The sequence below is a fragment of the Prenolepis imparis genome, unplaced genomic scaffold (genome assembly GCF_030444845.1).
Source record: "Prenolepis imparis isolate NDT839.2.m4 unplaced genomic scaffold, iyPreImpa1.0 SCAF_9, whole genome shotgun sequence".
Classification (NCBI taxonomy): Eukaryota; Metazoa; Arthropoda; class Insecta; order Hymenoptera; family Formicidae; genus Prenolepis; species Prenolepis imparis.
In genome coordinates this window covers 10,448,983-10,465,111 of record NW_028141167.1, presented here as the reverse complement: position 1 = coordinate 10,465,111, position 16,129 = coordinate 10,448,983, and the positions used below count along the sequence as shown (strand labels likewise).

At 33.9% G+C, this 16,129-nt stretch overlaps 2 protein-coding genes across 3 annotated transcripts; one reads left to right on the top strand and one right to left on the bottom strand.

The window, feature by feature from the left end:
* Positions 1–368: 368 nt before the first annotated feature.
* Tbh (tyramine beta hydroxylase) lies at positions 369–3,935 on the bottom strand. Its single transcript, XM_083046914.1, has 10 exons — positions 3,796–3,935; positions 3,560–3,713; positions 3,324–3,470; positions 2,791–3,038; positions 2,436–2,589; positions 1,866–2,129; positions 1,516–1,746; positions 1,065–1,193; positions 752–926; positions 369–514 (listed from the first exon to the last, which is right to left on the bottom strand). The coding sequence occupies exons 1-10, from the start codon at positions 3,933–3,935 to the stop codon at positions 369–371; spliced, it is 1,788 nt and encodes a 595-aa protein (XP_082903040.1).
* Positions 3,636–13,802, top strand: Lama (phospholipase B domain containing lamina ancestor). Of its 2 annotated transcripts, none has more exons than XM_083046917.1 (8): positions 3,636–3,773; positions 5,931–6,288; positions 8,621–8,879; positions 9,024–9,173; positions 9,783–10,029; positions 10,296–10,552; positions 11,858–12,092; positions 12,496–13,802. In XM_083046917.1, exons 3-8 carry the CDS (start codon positions 8,764–8,766, stop codon positions 13,135–13,137), a joined length of 1,647 nt encoding a protein of 548 aa, XP_082903043.1. In that variant the 5' UTR covers positions 3,636–3,773; positions 5,931–6,288; positions 8,621–8,763; the 3' UTR covers positions 13,138–13,802. The 2 variants fall into 2 exon arrangements, with proteins under 2 accessions (XP_082903043.1, XP_082903041.1); XM_083046915.1 differs by lacking the exon at positions 3,636–3,773 and adding an exon at positions 3,944–4,081.
* The last annotated feature ends 2,327 nt before the right edge of the window (positions 13,803–16,129 follow it).

Below are 16,129 nucleotides of genomic sequence, written 5' to 3'. Positions count from 1 at the left end.
TATACTAAAGGTTTATAAACTTTGATATCATTCATGTATTTATTGGATTTGCTACATTTTACTTTGATGAGGCATTTCCATCAATATTTAAGTTGATAGCATTGAGAGAACATGAATTCGACAGTTTAAATTAAATTATTGTAAAAATCATAATTGCAATATTATTTTCACAATTGAATATTGTCATATTAAAGAATACACTACCAAGCTAAAATCAATATTTAGGAGAGGTTTCAGAACAATTTTCAAGCAAGTAGCATTAGATTTGATATGCTTCAGACAAGAGTCTAAAATTTTAATTACTTGTTTGAAAGTTCTTTGAAAGATTTATTGAATAATCGAATCGTTAAAATTTTGAAATTAAACATTCACATTTGATCCAAGATCTCTCGCTGAAGTGAAAGTTCCAGGCAATCTCTGGCTGGCGGTGGCAGAGGTAATCTAACTGGTGTCGCCGCGATGTTGTCCCACGAGCCAGGCAATCGAGAGCCATCTGAGCCATTACATTGCATCCCTGGTAAATCAATTAAAAATTAATTATACTAACTAAAATTAATTGATTAGAAATTTTATAACAGAAAAATTAAATATTGCAAACAATATTAAAAATAATATAAATTCTTTTTTATATTTTACATCAGAGACTTTATCACATCACAATACATTCCGTTGAAAAAAAATTATAAAAAATTGTTAGAATAAGAAACTTGATGAATCCCACATTTAAATACAAAGTTGTTAAGCTACGAACCTAAAGGTGTAGCTTCATAGAGATCGTGAAGAGCTTCCACACGGACTTTGGTCCACTCGATGCTCTTGTAATTTGCTGAGATACCCTTGTTCGTGCTAGTGTTTTGATTTTCCCATTCTCGCATATAACGAAAATATGTCTGTAGAGCGTCGTCGCTTATAGCGCTTTTGCACACCTAAATAACATAAAATTTCGTAAAATTCTTACATACAAAATTATTATATTTTTTTCTAATAATAGATTCGTACGAACGAATAACTTTATTTTTATTTATTTTATTATTTTTTTTATTTCGCTAATAATTTTAATTTACCTCCAATAGCGCGTTAGGATAATAATGAATGTAATTAACGCACATCTCGTCTGAAATAGCGAAGCCACCAAGAGTCACATTATCTCTCTTCATGGTGTTGTACGTACATGTAGTTATCAGAGAATCCCCCTGCAAAATATTTTATTTTATTTGGAAGAGAGAGAAAGAGAGATAGAGGAAGAATTTTTAATTACAACAAAATTAACGTTTACATAAAATTATCATATTGTATTATGTTATAAAATTAATAAAATTATCAATTATTACAGAATTAATAATGTATAATGTAAGAAAAGAATTTTTTTTATTGCGATGTTGCCTGCCTCTAATTGACAAAATAATCATTATAATTTTATTTTTATTTTTAACTTCTAATATGAATTTATTTTTATATCATCTGTTTTATTTCTATATTTATTTTTTTAGTTAATTTTTGTGTTTATTTTCTTACAGGCAAAATAGTCACTGGTTTCGGCAGCAATCTGATCTCTTGAAAATGAGTAGAGTAATGATTGTCATAGTTCAACGGTGGTAGCTCCTCACCATCCCTTACGTGACGGGTGATGACTTTTGTGCCTGTTAGATGCGTGTGTAGCTGAGAGGCAAAAATGTGTATACCACTTTGAGGTAATCCGACTCCGGTGCATTCTGCTATGCAATGACCGGACAGCATAAAGGCTTCCTAAGAAAATTAATGAGACTTGGGTTTATTAAATCTGAAAATTACACACAGAAGTTGCAAATCCAGGTACTTATTATTCTATATATATTTTTGAAAATTGATTAATCAGTTTTTTTTACCTGTTCCGCGGGTATGGCCATCTTGTCGGTGTATTCGAGTCCAAGTTCGATCACACCAGCATCGTATTTTCTCAGAGACTTGGTGAGAACAAATCGAATCCCGGAGGAATCGACGACACCCTGATGTAGCTCGGGATTATTGTAATGCACTTCCAGCATAATATACGGATTAAAATCGGCCCCGCCGATAGACAGACCAGTTTCCTCCGGGTATACGAATGCATCGGCACCCATCGCCCATGCCGCCATCACTTTTTTACAGATCTACGTCGACCAAAATTAATGAGCTAGATCGAAGACATATTCTTTGATCTCGAAAAAAAGAACATTCAATATATATCTATTGAGAATTAATTATATTTTATAATTTTTTGAAAACAAATTCAGAACACAACTAGAAAATATGAATTACTTTCAATTACATTCTAATTTTAAAAATTTGTCCATAATTAATAACGAAAAAGATTTATAAAGTAATTTAAACACTCTCATAATTTTTTTAATGCCACAAGAGATAAGTTTTCTATTCATTTGTTATTGTTAGTCTCGTTTCATGAAAGAATTAATTACCTGGGTCTTAGTTGGTCTATCTGGTCCGTCGCAAGGTCCATCATATGTAGGCACTTCCGCATCTACAGGTCCGGCGCAATGAAAGATTTCCATGTGATGTACGATGTGTTCGTTACCCGATTGGATGGCGGGACCAAATTGTAAGATGTGATGTCTGTCGATAAAAAAAAATATATATATATATATTGAACTTTTAATCGATAATAGTATTAATGAAAAATCTAAGCGGATTCCAAGCTGATCAGAATTTGAAATAAGCTAATAAGGAAGATGTAGCAGTGATGAAACATGTGTGTGATCTGCAGATCTCTTATAAAAATTTATTGAAATATATTTATATCTAATTTGTACGCACTTTTGTTTCAACACAGACGGTAATTTATGCACATGACACCAATAAGTGGTCTCCTGCTTCGGCACTTGGACCCGATGGGCAAGAATATCAAGCTGCCAAGCATTCGCGGGGAACTTCGGCTTCTTATGAGACACCCTGCGCAATTCCGTACGAGACATGCCTGAGGCTTTCGCGTCCGAAATCTCGAGCCCGGTTAAAGAGGACAGGGGTCCGCGGCCGCGAAGCCACGCGAGATGCGTGGTACCTCTCTAGAAACGCGATTTTAATTTATTAATCCTTGGAGAGAGGGATGCTTTAGCAGATATGAGTCTAAGACCAGAGTATTTCAAAGACTGCCTCTTCTTATCAATGTACATTAAAATATCGAATTTCGGAAGTTTCATCGAACACTGTTATAAGGTAACGTCTTTATAATTAAGTACGTATATTATGTATCACCCATTAAAGTCATCACACGAATTTTTTTACTTCAGATGCCTCAATTTTTGCGAAAGATTGGCGAGTTTTCAAAAATTACAGTAAGCTTCACTCGCCTCAATAATATAATCCTGCTTGTCGCAGGTGTCGAATTTGCGGAAGAAGGTGAATTTTGTGACATTGCCACGTCTTTTCCACGCAAAGTTCTTGCAATCCTGCTGGCTGTCCAGGTGTAATTTCCCGTCAATATCCGCCCACGAGTCCTGTCAATTATTAGCAGAAGAGGTCAGTGGATCAATATGTCGTACGCGATGATTTAACGTTTTACATCACTAAACATTATTATATTTACTTGAAGATGAATCTGTTGATGCCAGTCGGGCCATAAGACACAGTAATCGGCCGGTTTCAACTCTCCGTAGTCGGAAAATCCGATCGCGAACCAGCTGCTCTCATTGCCGACGTAATGAATCTCTACGACCACCAGCTTATTTATTAAATCCACCCTGAAAGCATATTCGATGCTGTATTTTCCATGGATACCTGATCTGATTACAACGATGAAGGTAATTATGTTTGAAAACGCACTTCCAATAAAAAGTCGCCTCCGAACCGAGAGGAACCGAATGAATCGCGCTTGCAGGTACATTTTCAGCGATCGAAGAATCATGCCGAGACCAGCTCGAATGGACACCCACGAGAGCGACTAGCAATAGGAGAAACATCATCGTCGATGTAATTAAATCCTCCTCAAAGTCTCCGAGTGAATTCGCCGAGCGATTCGTCTCTTCGATTTGGATTTTGAATTAAATCAATCTGGATCTTAATGTCAGAGTAGAATTTATCCTGATTTTCCGAAACGTCGCTTTTTCAGGTAAATTATTTTCGTCAATTGTTGAGATATTGCAATTTTTTAGTTACATATGATTGAAGATTAAAGGCTTTTTTTGTATAATTCTCCGAAAGATCAGTATCGCGAAAAGTCTGCGAGAAGGGTGAATCTGTACTGATGATCCTTGGACTGCGAACTTTCGTATTCTGCGGAGTTCCGCGCTGGCGAGTCGACGCGAAATGCGCAAACTCGAGGAAACTGATCCGGGGATCAAAAACTCCCTTCCACTAACTCAAGGAAATCCTCGGAAGATTTTTCTTAAATCGTTAAGAAAATATATAATGGTATAATTTCAGTCCGATTTAAAAATTTGATTTTAATATTGTTTATTATAATCAAAGTTTCGCGGAATTAAATTTCATGTTATCTAATGTGCTTATATAATATTAATAACAATATATATAACACAATTAAACAAATAAGACACGGAATATAATTTTCGTGCACAGTGATTGCATTTGATATATATAATCTAATTTTTGTTCTTCCTTCGGTTATATAAAAATCCATTCATAATTCGATATCAAATAAAATATAATCTCATCCTCGATTGATTAGAAGGAAATAAACAATTTCCGATAATCGATAAGTTTGCTGATGAAGACGGAGAAATTAAATATCGCAGATTGCCAATTTAAAGTGTGAAATGTTTCAAAGTATATCAAGTGTATCTTGAAACTTTCGATAAAGATCTTTCAAAGAATTGTAACAAAAAGATCCCTTAATGTTCAATCATATATAACTAATTGTAAGAAAGCTGCAAATACCCTGATTATTTATGACATAGTAATAAATATATTCATCATTTTTTGCCATTTAAATTTATGCTATATACAAATACTAATCTTACAAAAATTTTCCGCGTGTTCTTTGTTTTTTACTTTCGAATATAAAAGAAAGATCGCAGTCCAAATCGATCGAAGAGTCACGATTAAAATTAAGATTAGGGTATTTCAGGGTGTTCCATGCGGAGGAAAGGAGAGCATCTTAATAATAGAATATTTTTGCGAGGAATATATTGCATTCCATTCGTGGCGCGTGCTTCGCGACCGGAGTACAATCAGGAAATACCGCAGAACATTTATTGCAGCCAGGACTCCTTATTGCGCGTTATTAACGCGCGAAACAATTCTCGTGCGAGAGAGACGAATTGCAGGAATGCCGATCACGAGACTGCGAGAATATTTTTCGCTCTAACTAAATACGTGCACCTATTTGCATAATAGCATAAGCCGTATAAGCAATAAATCAGCGAAATGTGCGAATTTCCACATAAAGAGTGTCACTAGATTGTTGAGTACGAAGTGTTGCATTTCGAGGGGTTTTAATTCCAATTGTTTCACTTTACAAGAGTGTTTCATGAACGCGCATAAAGTGAGCTCTTTGATAATTATATGTTAAATATATGTTAATATTGTGTGATGATTCTCTACAAAACTATGCTACAGAATTTCTAATAGAAAGTAAAATTAACTTTTTAAATTACAATGTGTCGCATTCGAGAAATGAACGATTATTTAAGAGCCAAGTATATGAATTACGATGTTTAGCATTATTGGTAGGATCTACATTCCAAATACACATTTTGTTGATCATCATTGATAATAACTTCATCGCTATAGGCGCCTGCAGCTGTTCTCGCGCAACGATTAAACTTAATTGGAATCAATTAATCGTAGTTTAGTTGCGTCGCTCGTGGTAAATAAGTCATCATCTAGTTGTAAAATATAAATGCATTGAATTAGATCGAAAAGATACCATTACTTGATTATTCAGTAATTTACTAAAATTCTTGTCGAAGACGTCTCATGTATATTTTCGGCTTTTCTAGGTATATTTCCGGCCTCTTTCTTGCAATACCTTATACTTCAACTTCCCCGCTTCGACTTCGATGTCGGGACAATGACGCGGCGCGACGATCATGGTAGTGGGGACCACAGATGATGATGACAGCAAGAGCGAAGAGGAAAGGGGACGGCATGGAAACTGCTGACGGCTGACGGCCAGCTGGCGACGAGTCAGTCGGTATAAACCAGCGCTCATGCTTGGATTGGAGTATCGGAGCAACCAGTCCTGGAGCATATACATACACACATCATATGTATGAGGAATGTAATCTGTGCCCGATGACCCATCCGTTACCCGTGTACGACGCGCTGCAATTCACAAACTGCCAAATTTCATTCAGGGTGAGTGAACGATTGAATCACGTGAGAGCCACGTGCACTGTCATCCGAAGAAATGCAGCGAGATCGGCGTAAGGGTTCGATTCCCGAGCCGAAGACGCGCGAAAGTAATCCTTACGGAGCTCGAAATAAGATATAGTCTTAATCTGATTTTATTCAGAAGAAATTAAACCCTCAAACCGGTTTAGGACGAATTTTAATGGCGAAAAATTTCTCTAGTCTCTTCCCCTATGTCTAGCAATTGAAAAGTCTCACGATGAAAAATGCACGTGTCTGCCTATCGCGCTTTATTTCGAAAATTTGTCAATCGATTCTGTAATTATGCAAATGAAAATTGTACTTAAATTCAAATTTAAGAAAATATTCTTTTGATTCTCAGCATGTTTACTTTTTAATGTAATCTTGCAAGTTTTTCCGTCAAAGACATATGCATAATGTGCATCGATGCATAATGTATATCAGCATTCTTCGCGTAATTTTTTTACTCACGTAGTGCATATAAATTTGCTTTATCTGTTCGAAATAATGACTTTGATGATTCATGATTGTATCCGCGAGTTTTTCATTGATAACGGAATTCGAAGAATTTCAATGATTCAGAGATTTAAAATAATATAAAATATTATCAACTACAGAATTTTTCGAAAGCTTCTGCGGAAATTGAAATTATATGTTAGACAAAGCAATAAAATAAGGGAAATCGGAATACTGTGTCTCTTTTAAACATAATGAGACAAGTCCACGAAATAATTACAAAAGATATTACAAAGATATGACTTTTACAATTAACTTTGAATAGAAAAAAATGAAGCTTTAACTTTGTATCCTTTAACTATTCATTTTAAGCTAATGTCCATGTAATGAAAATATCGCGATATTATTAATTTTCGAGTAATTAGCAACTGATAAGTAATCAACATAATTTTTGCATAATGTAATATATAATATAATATAAAAAATAATATAAATAATATAAAAAATATAATACAAAAATAATGATTAGTAATAATAAATACATATATATATATATATATATATATATATATATATATATATATATATATATAATATTAATAATAAATATATATAAATATTTAAAAATGTACATTTAGAAAACTTTCTTAATTATAGCGGAATAATTAAATGTTGAATAAGCTGCAACAGCATAATAAACTCTTTTCTGACGATATCAAAAATAACGAAGCTTGCTGAACTTGAGTGCGATTCTTGCATTCCGCGAAACATAAATCTCTTGTCTGTTATAATTTTCTAAATAAATAACACATTACAAAAAATTTTACTCGTGAATCAATGGCTCGCAAAGCCATTGATTAAATATTTATTCTTTTGTTTATACTTCGTGATAAGTTAATTGACACAACGCGCTTCGTCGTTACTATATAATTGTATATGACTAGTTGCACAAAAATATGCAATGTAAGAACTGCGCCGTATATGATATATATATATATATATATATATATATATATATATATATATATATATATATATATAGAAATAAAACTGTCGATTTTTACGTAACTTTTTGCAAATGTTCGCCGATCTTTATGTCAAAGTCATTAAAGTATGTCATAAGAGAATAATAAGTGTCGCAAATGGCGCACGAACTATTATTTACAAAGTGTTTCGCAAGTCGCAAATTATACATATTTTGAAAGAAGACGATGTTATCTCGTTCACGACAAAGTATTAACGAGAAATTACTATTTTATATCGTTCCTGAATATTCTTATTTTTCGAATATTTGTCTGAAATTTTTTCGCGTTGTGTACATTTTTTTCAATTCGCCAAACATATTAAGTTCTCATATATGTCTAGATTTCTTATGTATATATATAATTAATATTATGTATATATATAATTGAAAAAAATGAAAAAAAATAGTTCACTCTTTATTCGTAATCATATTTTACATTAAACGCGATCGCTTTATTAGCGGAAAGTTGCAATTCTTGTGTGAAAAAAATGTTCACATCACATGCATACATATATCACATTTCACAAAGAATCTCGGAAGCTCAACCTTGAATATAGATAAGCAATTACGTAATGTGTAAAGTTGATAAAATTAGTAAATGCACGATGATATTCTCCAGAGATCTAATCGAAAGTGATAACAAGCAAGCCAAAACCTTAGCCTTCATCTTCGATTTGCAAATAACTAATTCAATATCACTTCTTTAAATATCTTCTAAATAAATGATTTGTCTTTATTATATTAAACTTTTATTTTTTGATTGTCATGCATTTGCAAGACGAAAATAATTTCAAAAGAATGAGAAGAACTATAAGGGGATTTTCCAATTTGTTGCAGGAATTCGAAGACGAAGCTGTAGGTCCTTGAAAAGAAGCATCATCGAAAACCTGCGGCAGATCAGGCGTCGGTAATCGATGGGTTGATATAACTCTTCGTGTCATTCTTTTTCATATACAGGGTGTGTAGCTTACCTATGAACCATGCTGAAGGTGGTTGGAGCCTCGTGGCTGCAGACGCGCATCTCCAGCTACATCCTTATAGCCGTTGCTCTCATGGGCATCGGCGCGATCATCCTCGGCGAATTCGATTTTTTACAGTAAGTAAACATTGTTTCAGTTGTCGTCAAACCTAAATAAAAAATAACGTTGAATATGAAAGAAATAAACAAAATTTTTGTTTATATTAATAAAGTAAACTTTTCTAATAAAATTCCCATAATTAATTAATGTTTTTGCATTAGTGTTGAGAAAGATGGAATCTACTCGGCTACTGTATCGTGGAATCACAAGGGAGGATATCACATCGAGTTTTGGGGCCAAGGCAACGACCTCACCAACGTGCAATTGAATGTCGCCCGTGCCTATTACAAGACCAGCATCTTCGAATCCGGGTAGGTCAATGTCATTAAATAGAGAAAATCTATCGTGTCTCTTTTGAGATATTTTCGGCGTCGTTAAAGTACACGGAACTCTGAAGCAAGCTATCTTTAAACGCATCTTTATAAAGTCACAAATGCTACTTCGTGATTAAAAATTAGATAAAGTGATTAAAGTTAAAGTTTAAATAGTTATTTTTTTATATTTTCAATATAAATTTCGATTGCATTGAAAATTAAGTAAATTTTATGGCGCGAAGTCGATCTCTATATTTAGTTAATTATCCTCTATCTAGTTTTAATTTGAAGAGAATCAGTAATTTTTTTATTTACTTTATTAATTAATATTTGCAAAGTACGTATATATGTCACACGGTCTTAATAAATTCTAAATTAAATAAATTTTATTGGATTAAAATAATTGGATAGATTCTAATGATAGTTATATATAATGACGCTATTTATACTCTGTAATTAATCTTATAAAAAAATATTTTTTGATGTACAAATCTCGAAATCCATGAAGCCCATACGTTCACTTTGCATATGTCAAATCAAAATATTCTGCAGATATCGTGATATGGAAAAATTAAAATAAGCATGGCGAATCGCGATACATTCCAGATGGTCCATCATCGAAATAGAAACATCATCCAAATATCCTGACTCCGTACAAGCCTACGCAGCCGGTTTGTTGGAAGGTAGCTTAACGTGGCAATTGATCTATCATCATTGGTACAATACCATCAACGTCATTTGCGAGAAAAGGACTATCGAGTGTTCGAAATTGATGGAATTCTTTCGCAAAAACACCGCTATCATTCGCGAACGTGCCGAACTCTTGGCAGCCAGAGATTCATTTTGGCATATGGTAAATTTAAAAAAATACTTGAAATTTTTTTATATGCTACAAAATGTTCGAATTATTTTCTAAGATATCAATGAAATGTTTACTTAATAGATTGTTTTTCTTATACTGAAACTTTTTAAAATAATTATACTTCATTTTTATATTGTTTTTTTAATAAAAAGAGACCAGCCAATAATTAATTAAAGTGAATATTCTCGATTATATAAATTAAAATAAAATATTTGAAATTTATTTTCATGAATTCGAGAACATTTATACGATTATAGGTACGACTGTTCTATATTCAATTGGACGGCCTGGAGGCTGGCTGGAAATACGCGGTTCGTCGTAGTCGACAGACAGTAGAAATGCACATGGAACATTTCCTCTTACTGGCAATGGCTGCAGATTTACCGGATCTCGAACAAATGCTAAATGATTCCGATTCTCGAAGTAATTGCACCAAGGGCATGATTTTCCTTAAAAGTCTACCTCGCGAAGGGCTAGAGCCGTTGATAGCTATTGGACATACAACTATTGCACCGTAAGTTTCTACTCAGTATATGCAAAGAAATATATTAATTATTTTTTAGAAATATTACGCTATAAAGTAAACTATTTTGGAGAAATCCATCCTACTTCATCCCAGAAATATTCACATATACATCCTAGAAAGAAACATCTTAGAAATATTGCATAAATAATTAATGTCTTCAGACAACAGAATATGACGAAAATCTCTTGCTATTGTGTCATAAACGTTTTCTTAAGAATAATATTTTAACGTAATTATACTTCTATTATAAATTCTATTATGATTTCGACAGAGATATTAAAAGGATATTGTATTAAAAATTTATTTAATTCTTTATACTTAAATCTTTATACTCCAATTATTAATTATAAATACCTATAACTTATATTAATTTATTAATGGTAATATAATTACTATCTTTATTATAACGTCATAATAATTATATTACAATTAATAACTATTTTCTATCAATCTAAGCTTTTTAATTAAATTTTGAGTTTAATAAAAATTTTGTCTTGTATTTAAAAACAAAGTATTTTAAAAAGTTATAAAAATAATAACGTTGAACCCCTTGTAAATAAATTACTGTTTTGTTCAACTATAGTAACTGTGTAAGAAGGAAAATAATATTTTAAAGAAGTTTTATTTTATTATATCATGCTTGTGAATTAATCATGCAATAATTCTAAAATATAAATTGGTATGAATTATAGTACGAATTAATTATTTTTAATTGCTTCATAAATTATCATCAAGAAAACTAAAAGTATAAAACGAAATTAACTACTACTAAAAAGAAGCTTCTTTAAAGGTAAATATATATCTTGTCTATTGTATTAATCCATTTTAATTACATATGGATATAAAATTTATTTAAAACAAAGAAGATGCATGTATAGGTATGTGCGTGATATAGATATTATATTTACATTAGAATTTAAGAATAATTCATAATAAGTAACAATGTAGGCTCCCTGCATTGATAAATTACAAATTCAAAAGGAGGCTATATGGAGCCACGCGTAGGGTGTAGGTACGCAAATATTAAAAACAAACTTGTTGGAATAACAAATTTATTGAATCTAACTAGATTCAATAAATTTGTTATTCCAACAAGTTTGTTTTTAATATTTGCATACCTACACCCTACGCGTGGCTCCATATAGCCTCCTTTTGAATTAATAATTCATAACTTCTACATGTATTCGCTGCAAGGATACTCGAGTGTGAGTATACTATCGTATTAATATTAATAATAATAATAATTTCTCGATTACCTGATATATTGTGAGCCATTTCATATTTCTCTTACAGATACGTTAAGATGCTGAGACTTGTAAAAAAATACACTTTTGGTTATCACTTATTACCGAAGACTTCCGCACTGGTGCCAGGCAGATCCATCGTAATGTCATCTTATCCTGGTGCTTTGTCGTCCCACGATGAATTTTATTTAATCCAAGGACAGAATCACGAATTAATTGTTGCAGGAACGCCGTGGACAGTCACTAAGCGCAGTCTGTGGAATTTTATGAATGCAAAATATCAGGTGACCGAAACTTCACTTTGATCTCTACAAATTTTCAATTTATTCCAAATGTCTGAAAATGTTTATACAAGACGGTAACTTACGATAAAATTTTATACAATTTTAGATCCATTTCTTTTATTGACTTCTTTAAGGCTCCTGGGTGCTCACCGCGGCCATATTGGAATCGTGACGTCAGAGGCGAGAAATAACACGTTGAGATTTCTTAGATGCCATTTCTAAATAAAAACATATTTGCATAAAATAACACTTAAGATCTCTTTAATACACTTCTAAAAAACGCCGAAAACTATTCTTTTCCCTTGACAGTCAATCCGACATGGTCGACAAGGTACCAGGAGCCTTAAGCGGGGTATGCTGAAAGTCCAAGAGATTGCATTTATTTATTTTTTTTATTCAACAGGTGATGTCATCCGTGAAGGTAATGACGGCGAATCGTCTGAAGACTAAAGGGCAACACTGGTTTGATAGCATATCGCTGAATGAAAATGATGCCGATATAGGACGGCAATGGATCACTCTAGAACCACGTTTTGGTACAATCTGGCTTATCAAACAAATGTCGGGAATCACTCATAAAAAGCATATCAACAAACAGTTTGCCGTCACTGGCGCGCTTTGGAGCACTAAAAATCTATACGAAAACAATGTAACGTTCAACGAGACCGACGAAAATTCTTATGAGATAGCAAAGAGCGAGCTGGTCGCAAGATTGCAGACAAACGTCACTACAATGGAGCAGTTTAAGAGGCTCATGCGAGGATACAATCACGAGACACCTACCACCGAGAACGAGGAACAGCCGCGGATCCTGACTTACAGAGGAGATCTAAGAAAAGTAGCTCAACCATTTGGTGTAATTGATGCAAAGATCGTGTTGGCCGACAGCAACGGTATAGAAACTTTCGAAGCCATTTCTGGACCAAGCACACTAGGCTCCAAACAATTCTTCCAATGGTCGAAGACTTTTCCCAATGTCTCGCACGTCGGTCAGCCTGATCTTTTCAATTTCGATAGCGTTACTCCTCTGTGGATTTGGCTCTGAATCGTTTATCTTAAAAAGCGACATTCGATCAAATACTTCGAAACTAGAATTCATCATTCGATAAAATCTGTGATTTGAACGAGTTGTAAAACAAGTCTGTAACGTAAAGTCGTTGATTTGGATAACTTTTAGAACGCAAGTTCGCAATATTATAAAATGTCTATGATATTGGATTGCAAAAAAAATAAATATATCCGAAGCGCATGTTATAGTGCGTTATTTTTATAAATATCAAAAAATTAGGAGAAGACGAGAAAAATTTCATCAGCTTTTCAGTAAAATTATTATTGAGGCAACTTGTTTGCTTTTTCAAATCATTGATTCATAATTTTAGTTGAAAAAATAATGTTGAAAAGTAAATAATGAAAAAGACGTATAACTTTCTAAAAAAAAAATAAAAACAGAAAGTTGATCAATAAAATGCAAGCAAAGAAAATTAATCTTGATAAAAAATTATATAATCAAGAAATTTACAGAATTTAAAAGTAAAAGTAAATCGCGCATACAAGAGGAAATTGTCACAATTAATCTATTTATTATGGAGAGATAATTTTCAATGTTCTTATCATGACTCAATATTTTTTATACTTATAAAAACAGCAGGTTCATATGTCAGCCACCTACCATGTAAAATCTTTTAAAATAAAATAAAAAAATTGATATAATGCAATATTTATTTCCAACCCATATCATTTCCACTCTATTCTAGTTGCTCACAAATAGAAAGACAAATGTAAATGTATTTCTCTTGTTATTTCAAATAGCAAATAAAAATAATTGCGCACACATATCTTTTATTAGTATATTTTTTTCTATATTTTGGAAATAAGTAATGTTTATTCTTGCAATTCAATTTTTTCTAATTTGATTAATAGTTATTGATATTTTTTAAGTATATGTTTTTTTCAATATCTGTTACAATTTGTGTAATATGTTACGTAATATACATAAATTATATCTAAATAATTTATATATATATATATATATATAGACATCTGTGTATATATATAATTAAATAATTATAATATAATTTAAATAATTTACCAAATATGTGTTCCCAAAGAATAATCGCAAATACGATGTGCACATATTATTATAATACTGCAATTTTTGCAACTTTTGCTTATTTGCTCTATTTTCAAGATAATTATATTTTCAGAATAGTCTTTTTCTCTTTATTATTGTGCATATACTAACTTATTATTTGTCGTTGCATTTTAATTGAAGTAATTTTGCAATAAATAACAGCCATGCAACATTGTTTCTTTTTTAAATAATTATGTTTAAAGGCAAAATATGTGATGTTAAGAAATGCAGAGAATATTTTATTATCAGTATTATTTTAGCAGTACCATATGATACTGTTTGTATAGTAACATATGGTACTATTTATGTAGTACCATATGTGAAAATATAATAACATATTTGTTATCGAAAAATAGTCTAATAATATGTCGACACATAATATTTAAATAAATTCTCAATAATATCTCAATTATTCATATATTAATATTTGAAACATGATAAAATAAGAAGTATATATACCAGTCTGTACTTATAATTGTATGATTTTTATCACTCTGCACATTATTTGTATATATAAAAATAAATATGTCTAAATGATTACGAAATGAAAAAAATGCTCTTGTATTCTATAATTATATTATCCTAGCTAAATAGCAGCTTTATTTCAACACATTAAATCGAGATGAATCTTTCTTGTAAGAAAAAGAAATTCGACATCGTCCTACTTGAAACCTACAATTTCGTGGTAAGTGTAATACAAGATTTAATAAGCTATAACTAGCACTTGGGTTAGTGGAATACTATTAAATGAATTAAATGTCTTCAGGTAGGGCGCAGAAAATAAATCAGACAATCCAAAACATTCGTATAAAAGCGACTCTCTTGTAGCACCGCTAGCATACGCGAAATGCTTATGCTGTCATCAAAATGGGTAAGTTGTTTTAATATTGCTATTCTTTAACACTCTTCCATTCCGATATTACAATATATTCTTATAATTCTTAGGTAATATACATTTTATTGGTGATCCATTGCGTCGACGCACAATGGTCGCGCGTCGTTCGCCAAGCAGGATACTCTTATCAACGACCTAGCGTGTCTTTTTCGTTACCAACGGAAAGAGGAAGTCAACAAGGGTATCCAGCATATCAACCTAGTTATTCTTACCCTGCACCACCACCACCACCACCACCACCACCACCTCCTCCTCCTCCTCCTCCTCCTCCTCCGCCACCGCCGCCGCCGCCACCGCCGCCACCGCCACCGCCACCGCCACCACCACCACCACCCCCACCGCCCCCTCCGCCAACTTATATACCACCTCCTTCTCCACGGCCACCGCCGCCGCCGCCGCCACCACCACCACCACCACCACCTCCTCCGCCACCGCCACCGCCTCCACCACCGCCGCCACCACCAAGTTATTCTTACCCTGCTCCACCTGCACCACCACCACCTCCTCCTCCTCCTCCTCCGCCGCCGCCGCCACTATCGCCATCCCCACCAAGTTATTCTTACCCTGCTCCACCACCTCCGCCACCGCCACCACCACCACCACCACCACCACCACCACCACCACCACCACCACCACCACCACCACCTCCTCCTCCTCCTCCGCCACTACCGCCATCCCCACCTAGTTATTCTTACCCTGCTCCACCACCTCCTCCTCCTCCTCCTCCTCCACCGCCGCCACCACCACCGCCATCACCACCTAGTTATTCTTACCCTGCTCCGCCACCACCACCTCCTCCTCCGCCGCCACCACCACCTCCTCCTCCTCCGCCTCCGCCTCCGCCGCCACCACCACCTCCTCCTCCTCCGCCACCACCACCACCACCTCCTCCGCCGACTTACATACCACCTCCTTCACCACCACCACCCCCTCCGCCACCACCGCCTCCACCACCACCGCCTCCACCACCACCACCACCACCACCCCCTCCGCCTCCACCGACATACATAC

Excerpts from the sequence above, each read along its gene's own strand:
- Tbh (XM_083046914.1), bottom strand. The coding sequence starts at position 3,935 with ATGATGTTTCTCCTATTGCTAGTCGCTCTCGTGGGTGTCCATTCGAGC. Across the intron at positions 3,039-3,323 it reads AGCAGGATTATATTATTGAG|AGAGGTACCACGCATCTCGC; the intron begins GCGAGTGAAGCT and ends TCGCGTTTCTAG. Across the intron at positions 515-751 it reads CTATGAAGCTACACCTTTAG|GGATGCAATGTAATGGCTCA; the intron begins GTTCGTAGCTTA and ends TTGATTTACCAG.
- Lama (XM_083046917.1), top strand. The coding sequence starts at position 8,764 with ATGCTGAAGGTGGTTGGAGCCTCGTGGCTGCAGACGCGCATCTCCAGC. Across the intron at positions 8,880-9,023 it reads GGCGAATTCGATTTTTTACA|TGTTGAGAAAGATGGAATCT; the intron begins GTAAGTAAACAT and ends TTTTTGCATTAG. Across the intron at positions 9,174-9,782 it reads ACCAGCATCTTCGAATCCGG|ATGGTCCATCATCGAAATAG; the intron begins GTAGGTCAATGT and ends GATACATTCCAG.